Genomic DNA, 20,098 nt, shown 5'->3' on the forward strand with positions numbered 1-20,098 from the left:
GGAGGTGCAGCCGTATGCTGTAACTACTTGTTGGGTGAAAGAGAAGAGACCACAAACTGTGGTCCTCTCCCACACAGCTCTGTGTCAAACAAAGTTGTCATCCAGTCTTTAAGTGATGACCTGATGAACCCTGTTTCCAGGTCCAAACTACTCTGCATGTATTAAGGCTGTTGTGTTTTTAACATGTGTTAATACTTTATATCTTCTTCTATTTAATCTGAACAAGCCCCTAAAAAAAGTCAGTGATCACTGTCGGCCTCTCTCGGTTTCTATCATCACTATTCATCTGCAGCATGTTTTAAAGCTCAGTTTTTAAAACCTCACGATGTAACTACAGCCCAGCACATGCAGCAGTACATTAATAACTAACCTGGTATTGTGGATGGATTATCTCAGTTGTTCTCCTGACTGAAGTTTGGCCCGTTTACAGCTTCCTGCCATGCGATTGCATTTGTCCCTAACCATCGGGAACCCTCACGTTAACAGCTGTAAGAAAAAGGACGTTTTCTTTGGACTCTATGGAAAAACCTTAGTACACATCCCGTGATTTAATAGCTCGTAGAAGCACTTTAGCAAAAACTTGAAGTAATTATTTTCTGTATGCCATTATCAGTCTCTCACATCGTTCTTGAGAAATTTTGCCCCACTCTTCATTACAACCTTGCTTCATTTCATTGACGTTTGATGGCATTCATTTATATACCGCTCTCTTAGGGTGCCATCACAGCATTTCAGTTCTTGACTTTGGGTGACTGCAACACCTTGATTCTTTTGTTTTCCAGCCATTCTGTTGCAGATTTGTGCTTGACATCACTGTATTGTTGCATGACTCAGCTTCAACCGAGCTTTAGGTGTTGGACAGATGGCCTCATATTTGATGCTCAAGCACCTTGGTAAACAGAGGAGTTTATGGTCAGCTCAATGTCTTCAAGGTACCCAGTTCCTGTGGCTGCACAACAAGCTCAAATCATCACCCCTCCCCACCACTGTGCTTTACAGATGGTATGCAGTATTTATGCTGATATGCTGTGTTGGGTTTTTGGGCAAACTTCTTCGCCTTGGTCTTGTCGATCCAAAGGACATTATTTCAGTGATCTTTTGGTTTCTTCAGATGCAACTTTGCAAACCAAAGCCATGTTGCCATGTTTTCTTTAGAGACAAAAGGCTTTCAGACAAGCCATAGTTGTTTGGTCTTTTTCTAAATGTAACATGTTTAACATGCTAACTGTAGCGTTTGCAGTTTCCCTGAAGATTACATGGTTTGATTGGGGGTGAATTTCTTCTCCTTTCATAGAGGTGAGGCTGCATAGAGAAAACTTTTTTTCACACCACTGTAAAATGGCTTGTTTAATACATAAAAAGGTGCAGACTGAGATTTGGTGTCATGGACAAAACCTCATGCTGGTTTATAATCAGTCAGCCAGGAAGGGCAGTGGACTTGTGAAGAATGCAACATGTGTCTGACAGGGAATCATCTGTTCTTGCAAGCTTATAGTTCAACTACCTTATTACAAAGTGACATTTGATTTCGATTCTGTTTTGCTGAGATGATGTTGAAATATTTTTATGATTGTATTATTATTATTATTATTATTAAATTCCAAATACATGAAATGTAGTAATAATAATAACAACAACAATAATAATAACAACTGTATTTATAGAGAGGATATCATGATGTACGGAAATAGTGTGTAATTTCGTAATAACAGATTATGTAATAATTAAACAATCATATCTTTCCTAATGGCGGCTAAGAACGCGGCATTTAAATTGTATTCATCGATTAACAATAAACTGTCTGGGAACAGAAAGCGTTTATTTCTCGGCATTTGAGCGTTCCACCACAGGGGAAAAAAATCCGCAAGTCCATTTTAGATCGATCTTTACGCTCATTCATCGGATCTAAAGCTGCTCCCTGACGTAACTTACATTTGTTTATTTATTTACCTCGCAGCGACATCGAGACTACATTTTCTTGTGGCTCCTAATATGAGCGCTTCGGTGCCGCGCTGTCACCAGGGGGCATGCACATAGTAATAATAACAATAATAATGCATTTGAGGAAAGCCTGCTACGACGAGCCTCCATCGTTTCTAGCTCCCCGCACAAACGCCAGCCCGGCCGCGGCGTGATGGAGCTGTGCGCTTAGGTTCATGTGTCCGGCGGGACTGCCCCTGGCTTTTTTTCTGGGGAAGATCATATTGGATCATATTGTTTGCAGGACGTTGTTCCTCCTGCAGCCCCCCCAGTCTATCCCGACGTAGTTGTGAATTGAACATGGCGACTGTACCAGTATATTGCATCTGCAGATTACCTTACGACGTGACCCAGTTTATGATCGAGTGCGATGCTTGCAAGGACTGGTTCCACGGCAGGTAAGTCTCGATTGTTCGCCGTACTGTATTTTGGGGCGGTTTGCATTTGTGGGAAACAAACAAAAATGGCGAGGTCTCGGTTGCGTTTGACAGCTTTGTGGCTCTCAGTCGCCCGTCTACATCTGAAGAGAGGCCGCTTGGAGAAGAAGAAGAAGGCGGAGTTATATATAGCCGACCGGGGTTGTGACATTTTTTCGCGAATAACACAAAACAGATTTCCCTTATTGGAATAAATACGGTGGTTAATGGGAGGATTTCGGTGTGAGCTTCGGCTATTAATTGCACTTAACGGCTCTTTAACATCCCCGCATAGCCCCAGCCTGCCTTCCCGTTGTAAGGAGCGGACGACAGCGGGGGAAGCCTCCGCAAACTCGCCGCTCATTTTTGTGACAAATGCTCGTCCTTCCAGACACGTTAAGGGCAACATTTCGTGCCTATTGCCGGGAAATATTGTCACATTCGAGTCGCTCTTCCAGTTTTCACCGGCCGTGTTAACCGAGCGCGGTGGAAAATCACGACTCGAGTCCGAGCTTCCCGAACTCAGCCCCGCAGCCTTCCTGCCAGGCGGCAGCTATGGCTGACAATAGCCCGTGCTGGATGTCCTAAGCTTCAGCAGCGGAGGGGAAATAATTATTAGTATTGGTTTGACTGGTTTGTCACTAGTGTAGACTACGACTGTTAGCTCATACGTCTCCCCGAGTATAGTGCGAAACGTATCGCCCGCCGCTGCTCATCACTTTCCCTGCTGTACACACACTGTAATGGTCTCAACCAAATCCCAGTTATCATCCTTTCGTTTTTGCCTGCTGTCGTTATATCTGTTCTTACACGAGTCTGTGTCTGGACTGGCCTTTGCTTTGGGGTGTTTAGAGCTGTTCGGCTGCTCACAGCCTGTCTTTTTGTTAACCCGTCATTTGTTAATCGCGTTTCTTTCGGTGAACAAGCCCTTCAGAGCATTGAACAGTATTTACGCGCCTGAACGTTAACCCTTTAATGTTCCTCCGCCGGCCGGCTGCCCGCTGTCTGTATCACACTGTCTAAATCATTCGAGAATTAAGGCATGGCAATAGTCCAAGACCTACAAGCCAAACCACCAGCAAAATACATGTTGTTTCTCCCCCCGAACATCGTATTTCTGCTTGTGTTATTACCTGCATCACACATTTTCACTTACCTGTCACATTCTGTAAGTTTGTGATCCTGATAAAAAATAGAGCAACTGCATTTTTCAAACCATAAGTATATTTAAAGTGGATTTGCACACACCGTACATTGGCGCTCCAATTATTCAGGCCCCTGAGGTGGACCATCATGAGGAATAAATCAGGTTACTAACATCAGGTTCCCTTAAAAAAAATTTAACAAATGTTGGACCGAGTAATGAATTTCTTCTCAAATTAATATTAGACCACTGATAAATACTTGCATTTTAAAATAATATTCATGTACATGTTCAGCTGTTAGGAGCGGATGTGTTAAGTTCACATGTATCATCAATATAATTATGATTCACAGTCTTAGCATGAGTCCACACATGATGATGTGATGTAACAGAAACGTGAACAAAATCTAATCATTATCATCTAAGTGATCACTGAATCCTCTGGGACTTATACACATGGTGATCCATACATGTATGGGTATCACATATACATTGGCTGTTAGAGTCAGAAACAATCGTTCTACAAAGAGCTGCAGCAGCCTAGCTTTGCCATGTCTGACAACACTCTACTTTCCTACAACCTTTATGCATTCGTTTTTATATCCTGTAGTCATTTTGGTTTGGGCCACAGTTGAGTCACTGCAGTGTTCAGGACAGCGCTTTGGAGATGCTGCTTGCAGTCATGGCACCCAGCTGTTGTTGATCAGGAAACAGTTCAAATGCTAACTGCTCCTAAAACCACACTGTCTGGTTTTCACTGTACATTTCTGTTTTATCTTCATGTTAAATGAACAAAACCAAGTGAGTTAGCCTCGGACTTGTTGCATTTTTAAAATGGCAACTTCTTTTAAAAATAAAAATCAACCTTATAATCAAAGTGTCTTTATTGAGGAAGGCTGCTTTAGTCTGTTTTAGTTCATTATTAATACTCGTGGGAGCTCAGTTTACCACCTGGCTTCAGTCTCACTGCACTTATCAACCTTTGATACAAAAAGCAAGCAGCTGTTTTCAGCAAATAACCTACAATAAACCCACAATTAGTGATAAAGCTAGCTGGTGATGGCTTATCCAAAAAGCAGTAGTTGGAATATTTTTCTCAGGAGGTGGTGATCAGTTGTTAGATAAAAGGAAAAAAAAAGTAAAAATAAGGATTTAGAACACGTTGTTAAAAAATAACTGGTTCAGACCTCAGCTAGGTCCTTTCTGCTTAGTTTGTATGTTTGCACTCTGCCCATCCATGGATCTTCTTACCCGTGGATGTGAGCTGGACGGGTGTTCACGTAGAATAAAATAATACCAAAATTCTGAAAATGCAACATGCCCACCAGCACAGAAAAAACAACACATTGAACAGCAAAAACTATAAGCTGAAGATCGCAACTAGTGCAGCTGCCACAACAACTCTTACAGCCCTGATTTATTGATAAGAAGGGCTGTAAGAGTTATATCAGGAAGTAGTTTGTGTTGTTATCATGAAATACATTTTACCACTTTGTCTGAGACACTTGTCATTGCTGTTGTAAAATCAGTTATGATCCAAAGGCTAAAATGTTTGCAGTGGTTAACATTATATATGCTGAAGCTAACATGACGTAACTAATGTTATGTCTTATAGGATTGTCAGTAGGCTGCCTGTCAGTCATCCTAACATCTCAGTCTATGTTCTGTCAGCTGAGTATAATGTTTAAACAAATGGTCTACCAACACCATGTCAGTGGCTTAAATCACATTTTAATAAATAATTATGGCTGAAATCATCTAATTCTCTTCGTACTGGCGCTGACTACAAAATGTTTGATGTTGTGACATTCTGAGTCAGCAAGACTGAAAAATGCTATACAAGGCCATTCCTTTCCAAGACAACTGATATGTTGCTTAACTACAACATTTATGTATTTAAAGTCCGTCAAATTGTAACAAAAGCTGTCTTAACCAAATATATCTGGATAATTCTTTATTAAAATACAACATGTTAATATGTATTTCAAGAGAATAGTGTTTGAACATGGCTGTGATATGACTTGTTATCAGGTATTGGTAAATAATGTTTAAACTAATACTGTAATACATATTATATATTACCTTATTACAATTTTGAGCAATTGTTCTTCCCACTTGATGTTTGCAGTTATTTTGGCGCTGCATGAATTCACTTTATGCTTGTGGTAATTAGTAACAAAAACGTTCTTTACGTTGAATTTGTGCGTTGACCAGCAGCCACGGTGAGTTAATGCATGTGAATGAGTGAAACACTGGCATTAACCATGCTCTGCATTTTCATGGTGTAGTGAAGTTGTAAATGCGCAGAGGGAAAGTAAACAGAGGACAGCCGTCTTAACTGGCGCTATTCTATTCTACTTTAACGAACGGCTGTCAAACTGGAATAAAACCAAGCAACTGAAACCAGGTGTAACCACATTCTTCACAAAGATGTGTGGACACCAGCACTGAAGAAGCCAAGGCTAGGACTGCTAGCACTGCTGGGGTTAGCTAGCAGACAAAACTAATCTGACACTGTGCGTTTGCAAAGTTACACACAGCGCGAAGTGTTACATAACTGAGCGACATTTAAAACATGAATTGTTTAACAGGGAAGATAATTAGTGGTTTCATATAGCCACTAAAATGCACACAGTGTATTTGTTTGGACAATGTTGAACTTTGTCTATTTAAAGTGTGTTTAAACAAGTAGCAAAGCAATCAGCAGGAACATCCGTGACACATGTGTGTGTTTGGCCTACCAGAATTACTCCATGAGTGTATCGACAGCTCATCCAGAAGGTCAGTTACCTCAGTTAGTGTCAGTGGAGTGAAAAGACAAAAGTTCAGGTTTTAGATGTTTGGCATAAAACTAACAGAGCATTTCATAAAAGAACATGGGGCGATCGTGGCTCAAAGAGTTGGCAGCTCGTCTTGTAACCGGAAGGTTCGGACAGTCTCGGTCGTTGTGTCTTTGGGCGAGACACTTCACCTGCCGCCTACTGGTGATGGCCAGGGGGGCCCATGGCACTATATGGCAGCCTCGCTTCTGTCAGTCTGCCCCAGGGCAGCTGTGGCTACAACTGTAGCTGCCTCCACCAGTATGTGAGAGTGAAGGAATAGTGGAATTGCAAAGCGCATTGCAATTCCACTATAGTACTTTTTGAGGGCCCCAAAAAGCGCTATAAATGCAATCCATTATTATGATTATTATTAACATCATGCGAACATCCTATCAGTCATAGTGGTGGTAGTGTGATGGTCTGAAGCTGCTTCGCTGCTTCAGGATCTGGACAACTTGCCGTAATTAATAGATCCATGTGTTCTGCTCTTTACCAGAAAATCTAGAAGGAGAATGTCATCAGCTCAAGCACAACTGGGTTGTGCAGCAGGACAAAGATCCAAAATACACAGTGGCTTAGTAAAAGTCCAACTTAAGTCCTGTCGACATGCTTTGCCATGACCTTAAATAGGTCCTTTATGCTTGAAAACCCTCCAATGTGGCTGAATTAAACAAATTCTACAAAGAAAAGTGAGGCAAAGCGTTGTGAAAGACTCATTGCCAGTCAATGCAAATACTTGATTAGAGTTCTCGCTATCAATGGTGATTAGATATATGTAAGGCATTTACTTTATCACACAGGACCTGGTAGATTTGGATATCATTTTTCCTTTAAAATGCATTTTGTATTTACTTGTGTTATCGTTGTGCTCATGTTTAAATTAGTATGACAATCTTAACAAATATGGAAAGAAATCAGGAAATCATGAAAATCAGGAAATCATGTGTTTGTGTTTACAGTGGGGGAAACAGCTTTGCAAGTTTGGTCACTTACAAACAGTCTCAAATTTTATAGTAATGTCATTTTAATGGAAAGAGACAGACTAGCAACCAAACATCCAGAACAAACATGTCACGAAGTTATAAATCGATTTTCATGCAATTGAGTGAAATAAGTATTTGATCCCACAGGATTGGGTGTATGCCACATGGGGACACAGATTACAATCAATCAATCAATTACAGATACTCCTGATCTCAGCTGATGTGTATAAAGCACACCTGTCCACAGAATCAATTTCTTCCATTCCAACCTCTCCACCACCAGCTCAAGACCAAAGAGCTATCAAAGGACATCAGGGACAAGATGTAGACCTGCACGAGCCTGGAAGCACGACGCTTGGTGAGAAGGTGACAACTGCTGGTGCGATTATTTGACAGTGGAAGAAATATGAAATGACCCTCAGTCTGGAGTGCCATACAAGATCTTGCCTCATGAGGATGGACTGAAGTCTCTCGGTGCATGCAAGGCTCCCCTCACTCAAGAAGGCCCATGTACACACCTGTGAACCTGTGCCAGTGAACATTTCAATGATTCAGTGCTATGAATGAAGTGGTTGGATGAAACTAACTCAGCCCATCAGCTTTGGAAGAAGAGAAAAGCAGAGTATGATGTAAAGAACACTATACCTACTGTCAAGTGCTTTGGGGCTGTTTTTCTGCTTAGGGTACAGGATGACTTCACCGCATTAAGAAGTCAGTGGACGAGTCAATGTAGTATTCAGTCCTGGACGTGCACCTCCTTCCCTCTGCACTGAAGACGGGTCGTAGATGGGTACTACCAAGGCAATAAAGGAGTGGCTAAAGAAGAAGCACATTAAGGTCACAGAGTGGCGTAGCTAGTCTGCAGACCTCAATCCTATAGACAGTCTATGGAGGGAGTTGAAGCTTTGAGTTGCCAAGCAGCAGCCAAGCAACCTAAAGGATTTCGAGAGTCTAACGCAGGAGGAGAGCAGCGAAATCCTTCCACAGACGTGTAGAAGCCTGATGACCAACTACAAGACGTTCTTACTGTTGTTCTTGCCAACAATGTTTTTTTCACCAATTACTCAAATACCTTTTTCACTTAATGACATACAAATCATTTTATAACTTTTATGTAATGTGTTTTTTATGGATTTTTAAGCGGATATTTTGTCTCTCTCCATTCAAATAAAGCCACAATAAAAAGTAGACTGTTCATTTCTTTGTAAGTGAGCAAATTCACAAATTCAGCAGGACATCAAATAATTATTTCCCCACTTTTTAAAAAACATTTTCTGATTAGATCTTTATTGTCATTGAACACCGAGCATTGAAATGAGTTAGGAGCTTCAGCAGTCTTCAGCATAAAGTAACATTATAAATTAAAGAAAGAATGTATGGCAACTTGATAATTTAGCAATTATCTGGCAGCTTTTTGAAATCTGATGAATTAATAGCAATTACTTATTAGCCAACATGATTGTTTATACATGTACTTATCGTATTTAATCATTGCTCCCTGCCCTGGCACACACTGACTACACAGCCCTCCAATGCCCTTGAAAACCATCTCTTTCACTTTTTTTTAAATGATTGAAACTTTTTAATCCTTTTTTTTGGGGGGGGGGGCATTTTGCCTTTATTGGGTAGGAACAATGGAGATAGACAGGAAAGCGGAGAGAGATAGTTGGGAAGACGCAGCGCTGGGTCAGACTCTGGTCATGTGGTAGCAGCCTGCTGGCCCAGTAAGCTAAACTGGTGTCCAAATTAGGGCTGAACGATTATGGAAAATAATCTAATTGCGATTTTTTGCCCCAATATTGCAATTGCGATGTGATATGCGATTATTTTTTAAGGTCTTTGTCTTCTGTATTATTAAACAAAGACAAGCAATACATCATATAGTATGGCCAATACTATATTACATTAATTTTAAACTGTTCTTTCCTGGAAGACAGACCTCTGTTATGATGACATGAGGTGATGCATGAATTGATGACTGACATTTTTATTTAACTTCTTCAATCACAACAGTATATTTGAACATACACAATAGTTTATTTTTAGCTTACAAACATCTGAGCATAAAGTGCTGACAAGGAACCCTGGTGTAAACATTAAAATGAAAGTCAGTACAATGTGCAGATTGCAGAAATATACATAAACAAAATCAGTGGCTTTACCACACTCAGTTTTTCGACATCTGTGAACTACTAGACAGTCATTCAATTAAAAAATAATATTAAATAAATAAAACTAATAAATAAAAAATACACACATCTTACTGATCTCTGCAGTCAGTAACATTACACATAAAGTGCAAACATAATAGCAATTGTATAAACACACACACAAACACGCCTTTAAAATTTAAAGGCGTGAAATTGGACGGTCTAGTTCTGATTAGCGTCACCGCTGTCTCGGTGGAGTTTAATAAACTCGGCCGTCTGCTTCTTGCTATCTAAAATATAACCAGACACTGGCGTAAATTCTCGACTGTCTCATACTTCTGTTTAATAAGTTTTCTGTTTGACGTTTAGTCAGCTGTGTGAAAACCAAGGAGGAACCCACCCGGGGGATTAATAAAGTTTTATTTTATCTAATCTAATAACTTTAATCTCAGCCAAACCGATTTACTCACGAACAAACAAAACACTGAAAAAAAGCCCAACAATAACATTTTTAGGTTGTCTAAGTGACTTATATATCACGTTTAACCCGAGCAGCGAAACTCCGCGGTGATCTGAAAATGATGTGCCGGGAGTTGTGCCGTTATCGCAAATGCGATATATCGTTCAGCCCTAGTCCAAATGGTTGCAATTTTCCTCAGAGCAAACAAGTCTCAACACTAAAAGCAGGTTTTGATGACTTTGAGCTTTGTTTAACTTATTGAAAACATGCCCTGCAGCAAATCTGCACTTTGTTGGACGATGTTCAGTGTGACGTATTATATGGAACAAGATACAAAACCTTTTTTTGCTTATTAGATAGATGTTATCCTCACAGCGCCAGACACTTATAACACCTAATAAAAATATATGTTTATATATTTTGATGTACTGTAAGAAAACAGATTCTGCGAGCTGGTGATGGAGACTTGATTTCAAGAACATGCCACCTGTAAACGTTTGCTTTATGATATAACGTCTTCTTTCACAGAATGGCTTCATCAGTGCGTCCTGGCGTTGACTGTGTTAAAGCTTTAACTAAAACCATGGTTTTGGTGTGGTCATTGCTTAGAACCACAGTTGCATTATGTGTCATTCCCACACTAGCCACAGGGGAAGGCCCCCTTTGACCACACTGGGTCCTGGGGAGTTGCTGTACAATAGGTTTATATGAACTTCTTACTGCTGGATTGACTGTGGTAAAATAAATGCACTATTAAAGCTAAACAGAGAGTTCAAACAGGACTAAAGCTCACCGGCTTTACATAGCTGGATGTATGGGGACTTGCATAGTACAGAAACAGTTGTCAGCAAGTCTTGCACATAACACAAGCCGAATTCAACACATCCTGCAACTGCTTCACAATAAAAGCCTGAGGAAATTTGCTGAGCATGCAGGTGGCAGAACATTTAAAGCTGTGCTCTGTGTGGGGAGGGAGACAGAACAAAAGACATGCTGTGGAAGAGAGCCAACGATGAATGATTAAATAATTAATTAATGTTTAAATGCAGAGAGGTGTATAAACACATAGTGAGAAAGGTGACTGGAGAAGAAACACTCAATGGAATCCCCAACAGCCTAGACCAATTCCCGCATAATAAGGGAGGATTCACAGTCACCTGATCCAGCCCTAACTATATCCTCTAGCAAAAAGGAAAGTTTTAAGCCTGATCTTAAAAGTAAAGAGACAGTGTCTGTCTCCTGAATCCAAATTGGAATCTGGAAGAGTGCTCTGACAGCTGCAAGCTATGCCTATAATTCTACCGTTAAATATAGTAGGAATCACAAGTAAAGCTGCAGTCTGAGAGCAGACTGCAGCTCTAATAGGGTGATATGGATATTAAGATAAGACGGGGCCTTCCTATTCAAGACCTTGTATGTGAGGAGCAGGATTTTGAATTCAATTCTGGATTTAACAGGAAGCCAATGAAGGGAAGCCAAAACAGGAGAAATACGCTCTCTCCTTCTAGTCCCTGTCAGGACTCTTGCTGCAGCATTTTGGATTAATTGAAGGCTTTTCAGTGAGTTTTTAGGACTTTTGATAATAATGAATTACAGTAGTTAAAGTTGGGAGTCATCTGCATAGCAGTAGAAATGTATGCTCTGCCTTCTAATAATAGTGTCTAAGGGAATTGTGTATAATGTAAACAGAATTGGTCCTAGCACTGAACCCTGTGGAACTCCATAACTAACAAATTGGAGTCTATTAGATTGCAGCGCAGTACCTGTAATACCTACAGCGTGCTCTAATCGCTCTAATAGGATATTATGGTCGACAGTATCGAACGCAGCACTGAGGTCTAGCAGGACAAGCACAGAGATGAGTCCACTGTCAGAGGCCATAAGAAGATCATTTGTAACCTTCACTAAAGCTGTTTCTGTGCTGTGATGAGCTCTGAAACCTGACTGAAACTCTCCAAATAAGCCTCTGCAGATGATCTGTTAGCTGTTTGACAACTACTCTTTCAAGGATGTTTGATATGAAAGGAAGGTTGGAGATTGGCCTATAATTAGCTAAGACTGCTGGGTCTAGAGCTACATTCTGTATTACACATAAAGTAAGATGTCCAAAAGTTTATTGGTATTAGAAGATATATAAGACTAAGACAACAGAGAGGAAGCATTTTGTATTCAGAAAATGAATATCACTGGCTTTTTAAATATGTTCAGCTTGATTTCTTAAGGTTACTCTGCAACTCAGAAGAGCAAAGTGTGTAGAATGGGGATGTCAAACTAGTCTTGAACCACATACACCCTGCTTTGGTCTCATGTGGGCTGTATAAAACCCAGTAATGTTTCTGTTATTTAATTGTTTAAAACTTAATTACTTTCATCTTTTATGAATGGCCATGTGTCAGGTCCTTATCAGTAGGAAACATCCAAAATTTATGCCATTCATGCTCACGTTTTCCAATTCCAGTGTGCTGGATTGGAATCTGTGCCAGGACACCCCTCTTCAAGAGTGTAGTTCATTGTAAAGTAGCTCGCTTTTGTTTGTTATACTAAAAAAAAGTCATGACAAAATAATCATAAACGAATGTATTATTTTGTATTTCTTTATCTAACCGTCTTTTTCTTCTTACTAACCATTTAAATGCTTACACATTTCACTTGTCTGGGACTTTGATAACAAGTGGCTGTAGCTCAAGAGGTAGAGCACGTTGCTTCCTAGTTGGAACATTGGTGGTTTGATCCTTGACTGCATGCCAAATATCCTTGGGCAAAATACTAACCCCAAGTGAATGTGCATGAATATCAGTTTGAAAGCATAGAAAAAAGTTCTATTGTGAAAGGGTGACTGAGGCATATTGTATTGAGTGCTCAGGTAGAGTAGAAAAGCACTTTATAAGAAGCAGCTCATATAGTATTTTACTGAACCCTATGCTCATTTCCAGTCTGCTTATTGTAGGTTTTAAGGTTGGGCAATTGGACAAATATATCGACTATCGTTGATGGGCTGCCCTGTCGTTGATAGTTTTTACAAGGGCCATTTATTTATTTATTTGTCCATGAGTAATTTTTTTGATAATGTTGGTTGAAGCCAACAGAAGCAGTCAACAGAAATAAATAATAGCGCTGTTTTAACGGCACCCTCCTCGGAGTGCACTCAAATGCAGCAGTGATTCATTTACTCAAACTCATAACAGAAAAAAGAACAGCAGTAGCCTATGTTCAGAAAAAAAGCCTTTTATTTAAATAAAAACGTATCTGTCACTCGACACACACTCGACCAAACAACAAATTAGCTAAAAATCAAAATGTCTCTTCCAGCAAACATTAAAAAAAAAATCTCCAACGTAAACATAAGTCTTTTGTGCGATTTGGCGCATCTCAAATAAATAAATAAATAAATAATCCAAAAAGTAGCTACATTATTACTGAAACAAACAAGAAAAGAAGGTAAAATATTCCCTCCAAACAAAATGCATGAATTCTTTGACAGGAAATCAAGCATGTTTACTTTCTCAGGTTTTAGCAGTGTGCACAGGTGGTTAACAACATTACCAGCGGTGTTGAAGACGCGTTCTGAAAGTGTGCTTGTTGCTGGTACACGCAGATATTTTGGTGCCATGTGTGACATCAATGGGAAACGTTTTTCATTTTCCACCAAACCAGTTGATTGTCTTCTCCATCTATGACCATCTCGCTGAGATAACAGTCCATTTCTCCTCCAGTGTGCAATTTGGTAATTAGTTTGTCCATGTTTGGACTTCTGTGTTCTAAACGCACAAAGTCCATGCATGATTACATTGCTCTGCCCATCGAAAAGTCTGCGCGTGCGCGACTATATGACCTATCGTCGGCTATTGGACTGACGATTGTTGGCTGCAAAATTTTACATATTGCCCAACCTTAGTAGGTTTGTACTAAAATAGCTTTGCATTAATCACACTACACAGTAGGGGTTGATGGTGTCATCAAGCTGCGCCTGTTTTTGCGCCTGTTTTTGCGCCTGTTTTGGCCGAAAGCATTGCAGCGGCTGCAAACAATATCATCTCCAAATAATGCCGGGCGACAGTAAAAGCAAAGAGACGAAACACGTTTTGGAATATGAGAAAAGCCAAAAACTGCACTTCCTCCACTTCCCTACCTTTGATTCATTAATGCTGAAATCTCTCGCAGCTGCTCTATTCCCATGTTGTTGCAGTATATTAATGACTAACCTCGTATTGTGGATGGATTATCTCAGTTGTTCTCCTGACTGAAGTTTGGTCCGTTTACAGCATCCTGCCATGCGATTGCATTTGTCTCTAACCATCGGGAACCCTCACGTTAACTTTTATCGAGTGGAAAAAAGTTAGTGTTCATCCTCCAGCTTCACTGTGTTTATGTTATGCTAACATAGCTGTGTTGCTAGCAATCACGTAGCACAACATTATATAGCAGCTAGCCCAACTTCAGTAACCCTAAAAAAGTCACTGCTGTTTATTTTTCTGTCTTCTTTTATGTTGGAAGTGATAGCAGAGCTGTACGTTTAATCTTTTCAGAAATCTCTCAGTCAGAACATGGTATGTCATGTTTAGGTGGAAACTAGCGAGCTAACTTCCTGCTAACTTCTAACTCTGTTAAATTTAATAAATTCTGTTTTCATGGATGCCTGGATGTTAAACTTAATTGTTAAACCTGGTAAAGCAGCAACGCTGATCATTTTATTAAAGATGAAAGAATGTAGACAGTTTTTAACTCTCAGTGATGCAGCAGTGTTCGTTAGACTTTGGGACCTGAAGTGGATGGCGTTTTGGACCCAGATTACTCTGCGAGACTGCGATAGCTGTCATGCTCTGACAATCCATCAATCGGTGCAGCTTCGTAGCTTAGCAAAGTCGTACTAAAACAGTTTTAGATAGATTTTTGAGCGCCATGTACCACATAGAGTCGGTTTGAGGTCAGTAAGCACAACCAGAATTCATAAATAAGGCGCACTGTCGATTTTTGAGAAAATTAAAGAATTGTAAGTGCGCCTTATAGTGCGGAAATATGGTATATAGAAGAAAAGAATATATCACGATATATATCGTTACCGCACATGCTTCAAATTATACCTCAATATGGATTTTAGGCCATATCGCCCAGCCCTACTACACAGGAATCCTTGTTGTCTTATATTCTATATTAAGTATACACTTGACCACAGTGAGATACATACTGTGCACTGAATTGTGTGAACCTGTGGTAAAATGAAGAATGATATTGTAAGCATCAATGCTGTGCCTCACACAGGAGGGTAAAAGGTCAAAGTCAGTTTCAGAACTGCTCAAATACAGCACTCACAAAGAGATGAAAGAACTTTGGTGTAGCTCAGACCTGACCCAGGTTTAAAAATACATCCTGCTCTGTTACAATCACTTTGTAAACTGAGGCAGCAACAGGTAACATGAGTGTGAATTCAGTCTGTCACTGTGAGACGTGTCGATAATTTCCTTTGTTACTGAAAATTGTGCACTTTTCACATTTAGTATGGATTTAAAGCCACTGATGTGAAAATGTCATGAAGAGCCATGTGTCCCTCTGTCCAAACACACCCACCCACTCTTCTGTGTGACTTCAGTGGATGTGAGAGGGCCTGGTAGTAAAGCTGTGGAGCTCCCACAAAGAGTCAAAAGAATACATTGTGTAGAAACTCCCAGTTCACCGAGTTTGAGAACAGCGGCTCCAAACGGGAGGAATTTGGACTTGCAGGAGTTAGAGAGAGAAGGGAAGAGCTGCGCATCACTGTCATCATAACAAACCACACTAATGCTGTCTTGAAATATCTTTCAGTTTTGGTGATTTTTCCTTTGCTGCATTTGAGCTGCAAAACTCTTGTTTTTTTCTTCACTTCAAAAGTGCAACTTTTGCAACAGCAACAGTCATTTTCTCACGACTAGCAGTTTGCCCTTGTGCTAATTCAACCAACATTTCCTTTTACTACAGTCGTGCTACAAACCACAGAGCTACAATATAGACTGCGTCTGCATCTGTGTAGATGGATATTTATAGGCTACTGATACATGTTCCTGTCCTGAGGTCTTGATGGCCCTCTGCTGTCTGTCAGCGTAGACCATGCATCACTTCAAAGGACCATGCTGATGTTCTTTGGTTGGTGACCACGCTGGAGTGTAGATTTTTCTTTCCTCCTCTGTCACTACAAATTCTATTGTAGACGTATACAAAATCGATTTATATGCATATGCTGTTAAAGAGCCAGAAGAAAAGTTTTGAATATTTTTCAGTAATTTAGTAATCAGGTTTTTTCAAAAGGCAGCTTCAAATTTTTTACTTTTAACTGTTTTTTCACTTTTAGTCTTTTTACTGAAAAAGACGCCACCATGAGATGTCATGACCTCACATAGACCTAAGTATGTAATAGATAAATAATCAGGAATTCTGGCATTTTTTAATGTTAACATCTCATGAAATAGCAAAAAATTTCCTTTTTAATTTACTATTTATTTTATCCCGTCTTCTCTTTTTTTACAGTTGAAAACGCTGAAAGCTAAATTTGCTGCACAAGCAGTTTTTTATAATGTGGAAGAACAGACCAGTTGTTGAAATTGTACTTCATTTTTGGAATTAGGATGATTTAATCCTAATTCTTAAAATTTACATTTCCAAGATGAATAATCTACCCAAACTTTTTCCTCACAGCCATTGGCCACAGCCAATCACACTTTTACTTTAGTTCATGTGCAGAAGGCTGTTCCTTGCCATTAAAAAGTATTTCCTCTCTCATTTCAGCTGCGTCGATGTTGATGAAGACGATGCTCCAGACATCGATATTTATCACTGTCCAAACTGCGAGAAGACCCACGGCAAATCCACATGTGAGGAGTTGCACTGATTCAAATGATTGAAATTCGCTGTGGTGTGATCATTCCACATCTTCTCATTTGCTGGAACAATTTAGATTTGATTGCTGTCAAGTTCTGACTGATTCTTTCTGTTTGCTCTCTAGTGAAAAAGAAAAAGAACTGGACCAAACATGACACAGGCCAAAGCACCGATATCAAAGCTGTTCAGAACGGCAGTCAGGTCTTCATCAAGGAGCTCCGCAGCAGAACGTTTCCGAGGTAAAAACACAGAACAACTCCTTACATGAGAACAATCGCATTACAGTTCCTTTTTTCATGTTCTTCCTCTACAGTAAGAAAACTTTAGGCCTCTGTGAGTTCTTTTTTTGTATCTTTTAAATTTATTTTGGGTTACACTTTGTTAAACAGACAAAATGAAAAGTCAGTCTTGACAGTTCCATAAGGAGGGTTAGAAGTGAAACTGTGAAACCAGCTGGTCGACGTTAAGAGATGAAAAAGAAAATGAAAACTTAAAACCAGATGAGTCTGGTGCTGTCGGAGGTTTCTTCCTGTTAAAAGGGAGTTTTTCCTTCCCACTGTCGCCAAAGTGCTGCTCATAGGGGGTCATATGATTGTTGGGTTTTTCTCTGTATGTATTGTTGTAGGGTCTACCTTACAATATAAAGTGCCTTGAGGTGACTGTTGTTGTGATTTAGCGCTGCATAAATAAAACAGAATTGAATTGATTGCTTGACTGTATCTGACCACACCCCTACTGACCCAGGCATTCATACTATAAAACATCACACATGGGATTTTGCAATGTGAAAAGTGTAAACAAATCAGTGTGTGTCATGTTTATTTTAACCACAGCTTCATAAGACCATCACCTGGTACAGTTTATTGTAAAGAACAAATTGACTTTCTTGCTTTAATGTGTTTGAGACCATCAGATGTGTTGTGCTCAGGTGGTGTTGTAAATATGTGGCTCGACTTAAATAATATGAGATAAAATGGTGAACGTAAAGCTTTCTTTATAATTGAAGTGATCATATTTATGACTCAAACTGATGAAGGAATATTGCGTGTATTGTTCCGGGTTTGAATAACTCCACTAGGGGGCACTGCCTGGTAACATTTCAAAGACCTGCTTTCAGATAGTGTCACATGCTGCTCACATAGAGCTCAGATGTGATTCTGTTTCTTCAGCTTAGAGCACATTAAGGATGTTCTCTCCTCATCTGGCTGTGTGTGCTTATTAGTGCTGATGACATAGTGGTGAAGCTCAGTGGCAGTCAGCTGACCATGGATTACCTGGAGGAGAACGGCTTCAATGAACCAATCCTGGTTCAGAAGAAAGACGGTTTGGGCATGTCCATGCCCGCCCCCACCTTCTACATCAGTGATGTGGAGAACTATGTTGGTAAGAACATCTGTCACCAAACCATACACACTGAAAAAAAGGGATTGGCCAGCTCTTGGATTTATGTAAGCATCTTGCGTGTATTTAACACAATTGCCTCATGGTTTAAAGTTAAGTGTAACTATATAGTGTAGAAACTACATAATATGCAGAGCGGGAAGATTAAATTGTTCATATCATGTTCGAGTGAAGTAAGTCAATAATATAGCAATGTTAAATCTTGCGACACTGCAAGGGATTTCAGTCTTGCACGCTTTGGATCGTGGTTTGAGGAAGGCATCCATCTCAGTCAAGTCGAACAGCTGCCTCTACTTTTTTTGGTAAACCGAAAGAAGTAAATTGGGTGGTTGTTACATTAAAAAAAGTCTACCTTGTAATTTGAACACAAAATTTTCATGTTTCTATCTTGAACGTAATTAAATCATGTAGGATCTGTACGAAATTCAACAACTTAATTTGTTCTTGTTGAGATGACCTGATACAATCTAGTAAGAGTGGTTAGTTGCTGGACTCATGAACATTAACAAGATCACATGAGATTTCAAACTGCAGGAAAATCACTAGAACGTCTTGATGCATTCTCAGTCATCCAGGAAAGTAAATCTCCAAAAGTTGATTCTGTTCATCTGGACGTAGCATTCTGTGGGATGAGTGACGAAATGTTTCTCCCACAAAACGCTACGTCCAGATGAACAGAATCAACTTTTGGAGAAAATCACTAGAGTTACAAGAGGCAGACAACTACACACACACACACAGAACGTGTATGCTATTGCTTTTTATTGTGTTTTAACATGTCAAGGACAAAAACGTACAGAAAATTCTGCATCAAGCCTTGAAATCATAGCTTTCCTACTTATGTCCAGCCTGGATTGGTGACATGGTGGTTAGCGCTGTTGCCTCACAGTAATAAGGTCCTGGGTTCAAATCCACAATATGGCTAGTTTGCACTGATTTCTCTCTGGGTATTCTGGTGTCCTCCCACAGTTAAAAGTCATGCAGTTACAAGAGTTAGCTTAGGTTGATTGGTGATTCTAAATTCACCATAAATGTTAATGCGAACGGTTGTTTGTCTCTATGTGATTGACTGGTGAGCTGTCCAGTGTGTACCATGCCTCGTAACCTAGCCCCCCTGCAACCAGGATAATGATAGGAGGATGTTAGTTGTTGTAGACCCATTCAACTTTCATGTTAACCAGACTCTAGACCAGGGGTGTCAAACTCAAATACACAGTGGGCCAAAATTCAAAACTGGAACAAAGTCGCGGGCTAACGTTAATATTTATTGAAATATATTTATTCCTCCAGATATAAGAATGAATCTTTTCTTATGAACTCAAACACATTTTGCTGAAAAACTGAATATGGATCAACCAAAGCTTAATACTAAACAATATATATATTAGCTGTATAATACCAGTAGGCCAGCTCTAATAGGAATTTGGTATGGCTTCGCGGGCCAAATGTAATTAGGCTGCGGGCCAAATTTGGCCCACGCGCCAGAGTTTGACACCTATGCTCTAGACTTTGTTGAACATTATGTAATATGAAGTCAACATGTAGTATTTAAGAGATCAAGTAGTACTGTGGTAAAGGTTATTGAATAGTGTTGAAATAAAATGACAAAATTGTGAAGGATTAAAATATTCCAAGAGCTCAACTTACTTCATCTAAACATGTTTCAATCACGTTTCATGAACACAAAATGCACAGGTTTATTGACTATGAATAAGTTGAGTTGATTTAACTCAGTTGTTTAAGTTTCTGCCAAAGCAAAACGTTTGTGTGCAACCAATGTCCACTATTGAATCAAGTAAATCCAACATGGCCTTTTTTTCAGTGCAGTACTATAACTGAAGCTAGTACTAATCCTTCTATAACAACCACTGCATTCACAGTTACTTCTACTGA

General features: G+C 39.7%; 1 protein-coding gene across 2 annotated transcripts in view; it reads left to right on the forward strand.

Annotated features, from left to right (window-relative positions):
- Nucleotides 1–1,899: 1,899 nt before the first annotated feature.
- phf2 (PHD finger protein 2) overlaps nucleotides 1,900–20,098 on the forward strand; it is a 41,087-nt gene continuing 22,888 nt past the window's right edge. For both annotated transcript variants that reach the window (XM_085455641.1, XM_085455642.1), the window contains exons 1-4: nucleotides 1,900–2,378; nucleotides 16,712–16,797; nucleotides 16,929–17,043; nucleotides 18,027–18,187. In XM_085455641.1, coding sequence (XP_085311767.1) covers nucleotides 2,281–2,378; nucleotides 16,712–16,797; nucleotides 16,929–17,043; nucleotides 18,027–18,187 — 460 coding nt within the window. In that variant the 5' untranslated portion in view covers nucleotides 1,900–2,280. The remainder of the gene's footprint in view (nucleotides 2,379–16,711; nucleotides 16,798–16,928; nucleotides 17,044–18,026; nucleotides 18,188–20,098) is intronic.

Source organism: Copadichromis virginalis, linkage group LG5, assembly GCF_057382275.1.
Source record: "Copadichromis virginalis isolate Kocher_CV1m ecotype Utaka linkage group LG5, C_Virginalis_male_GT1.1, whole genome shotgun sequence".
NCBI lineage: Eukaryota > Metazoa > Chordata > Actinopteri > Cichliformes > Cichlidae > Copadichromis > Copadichromis virginalis.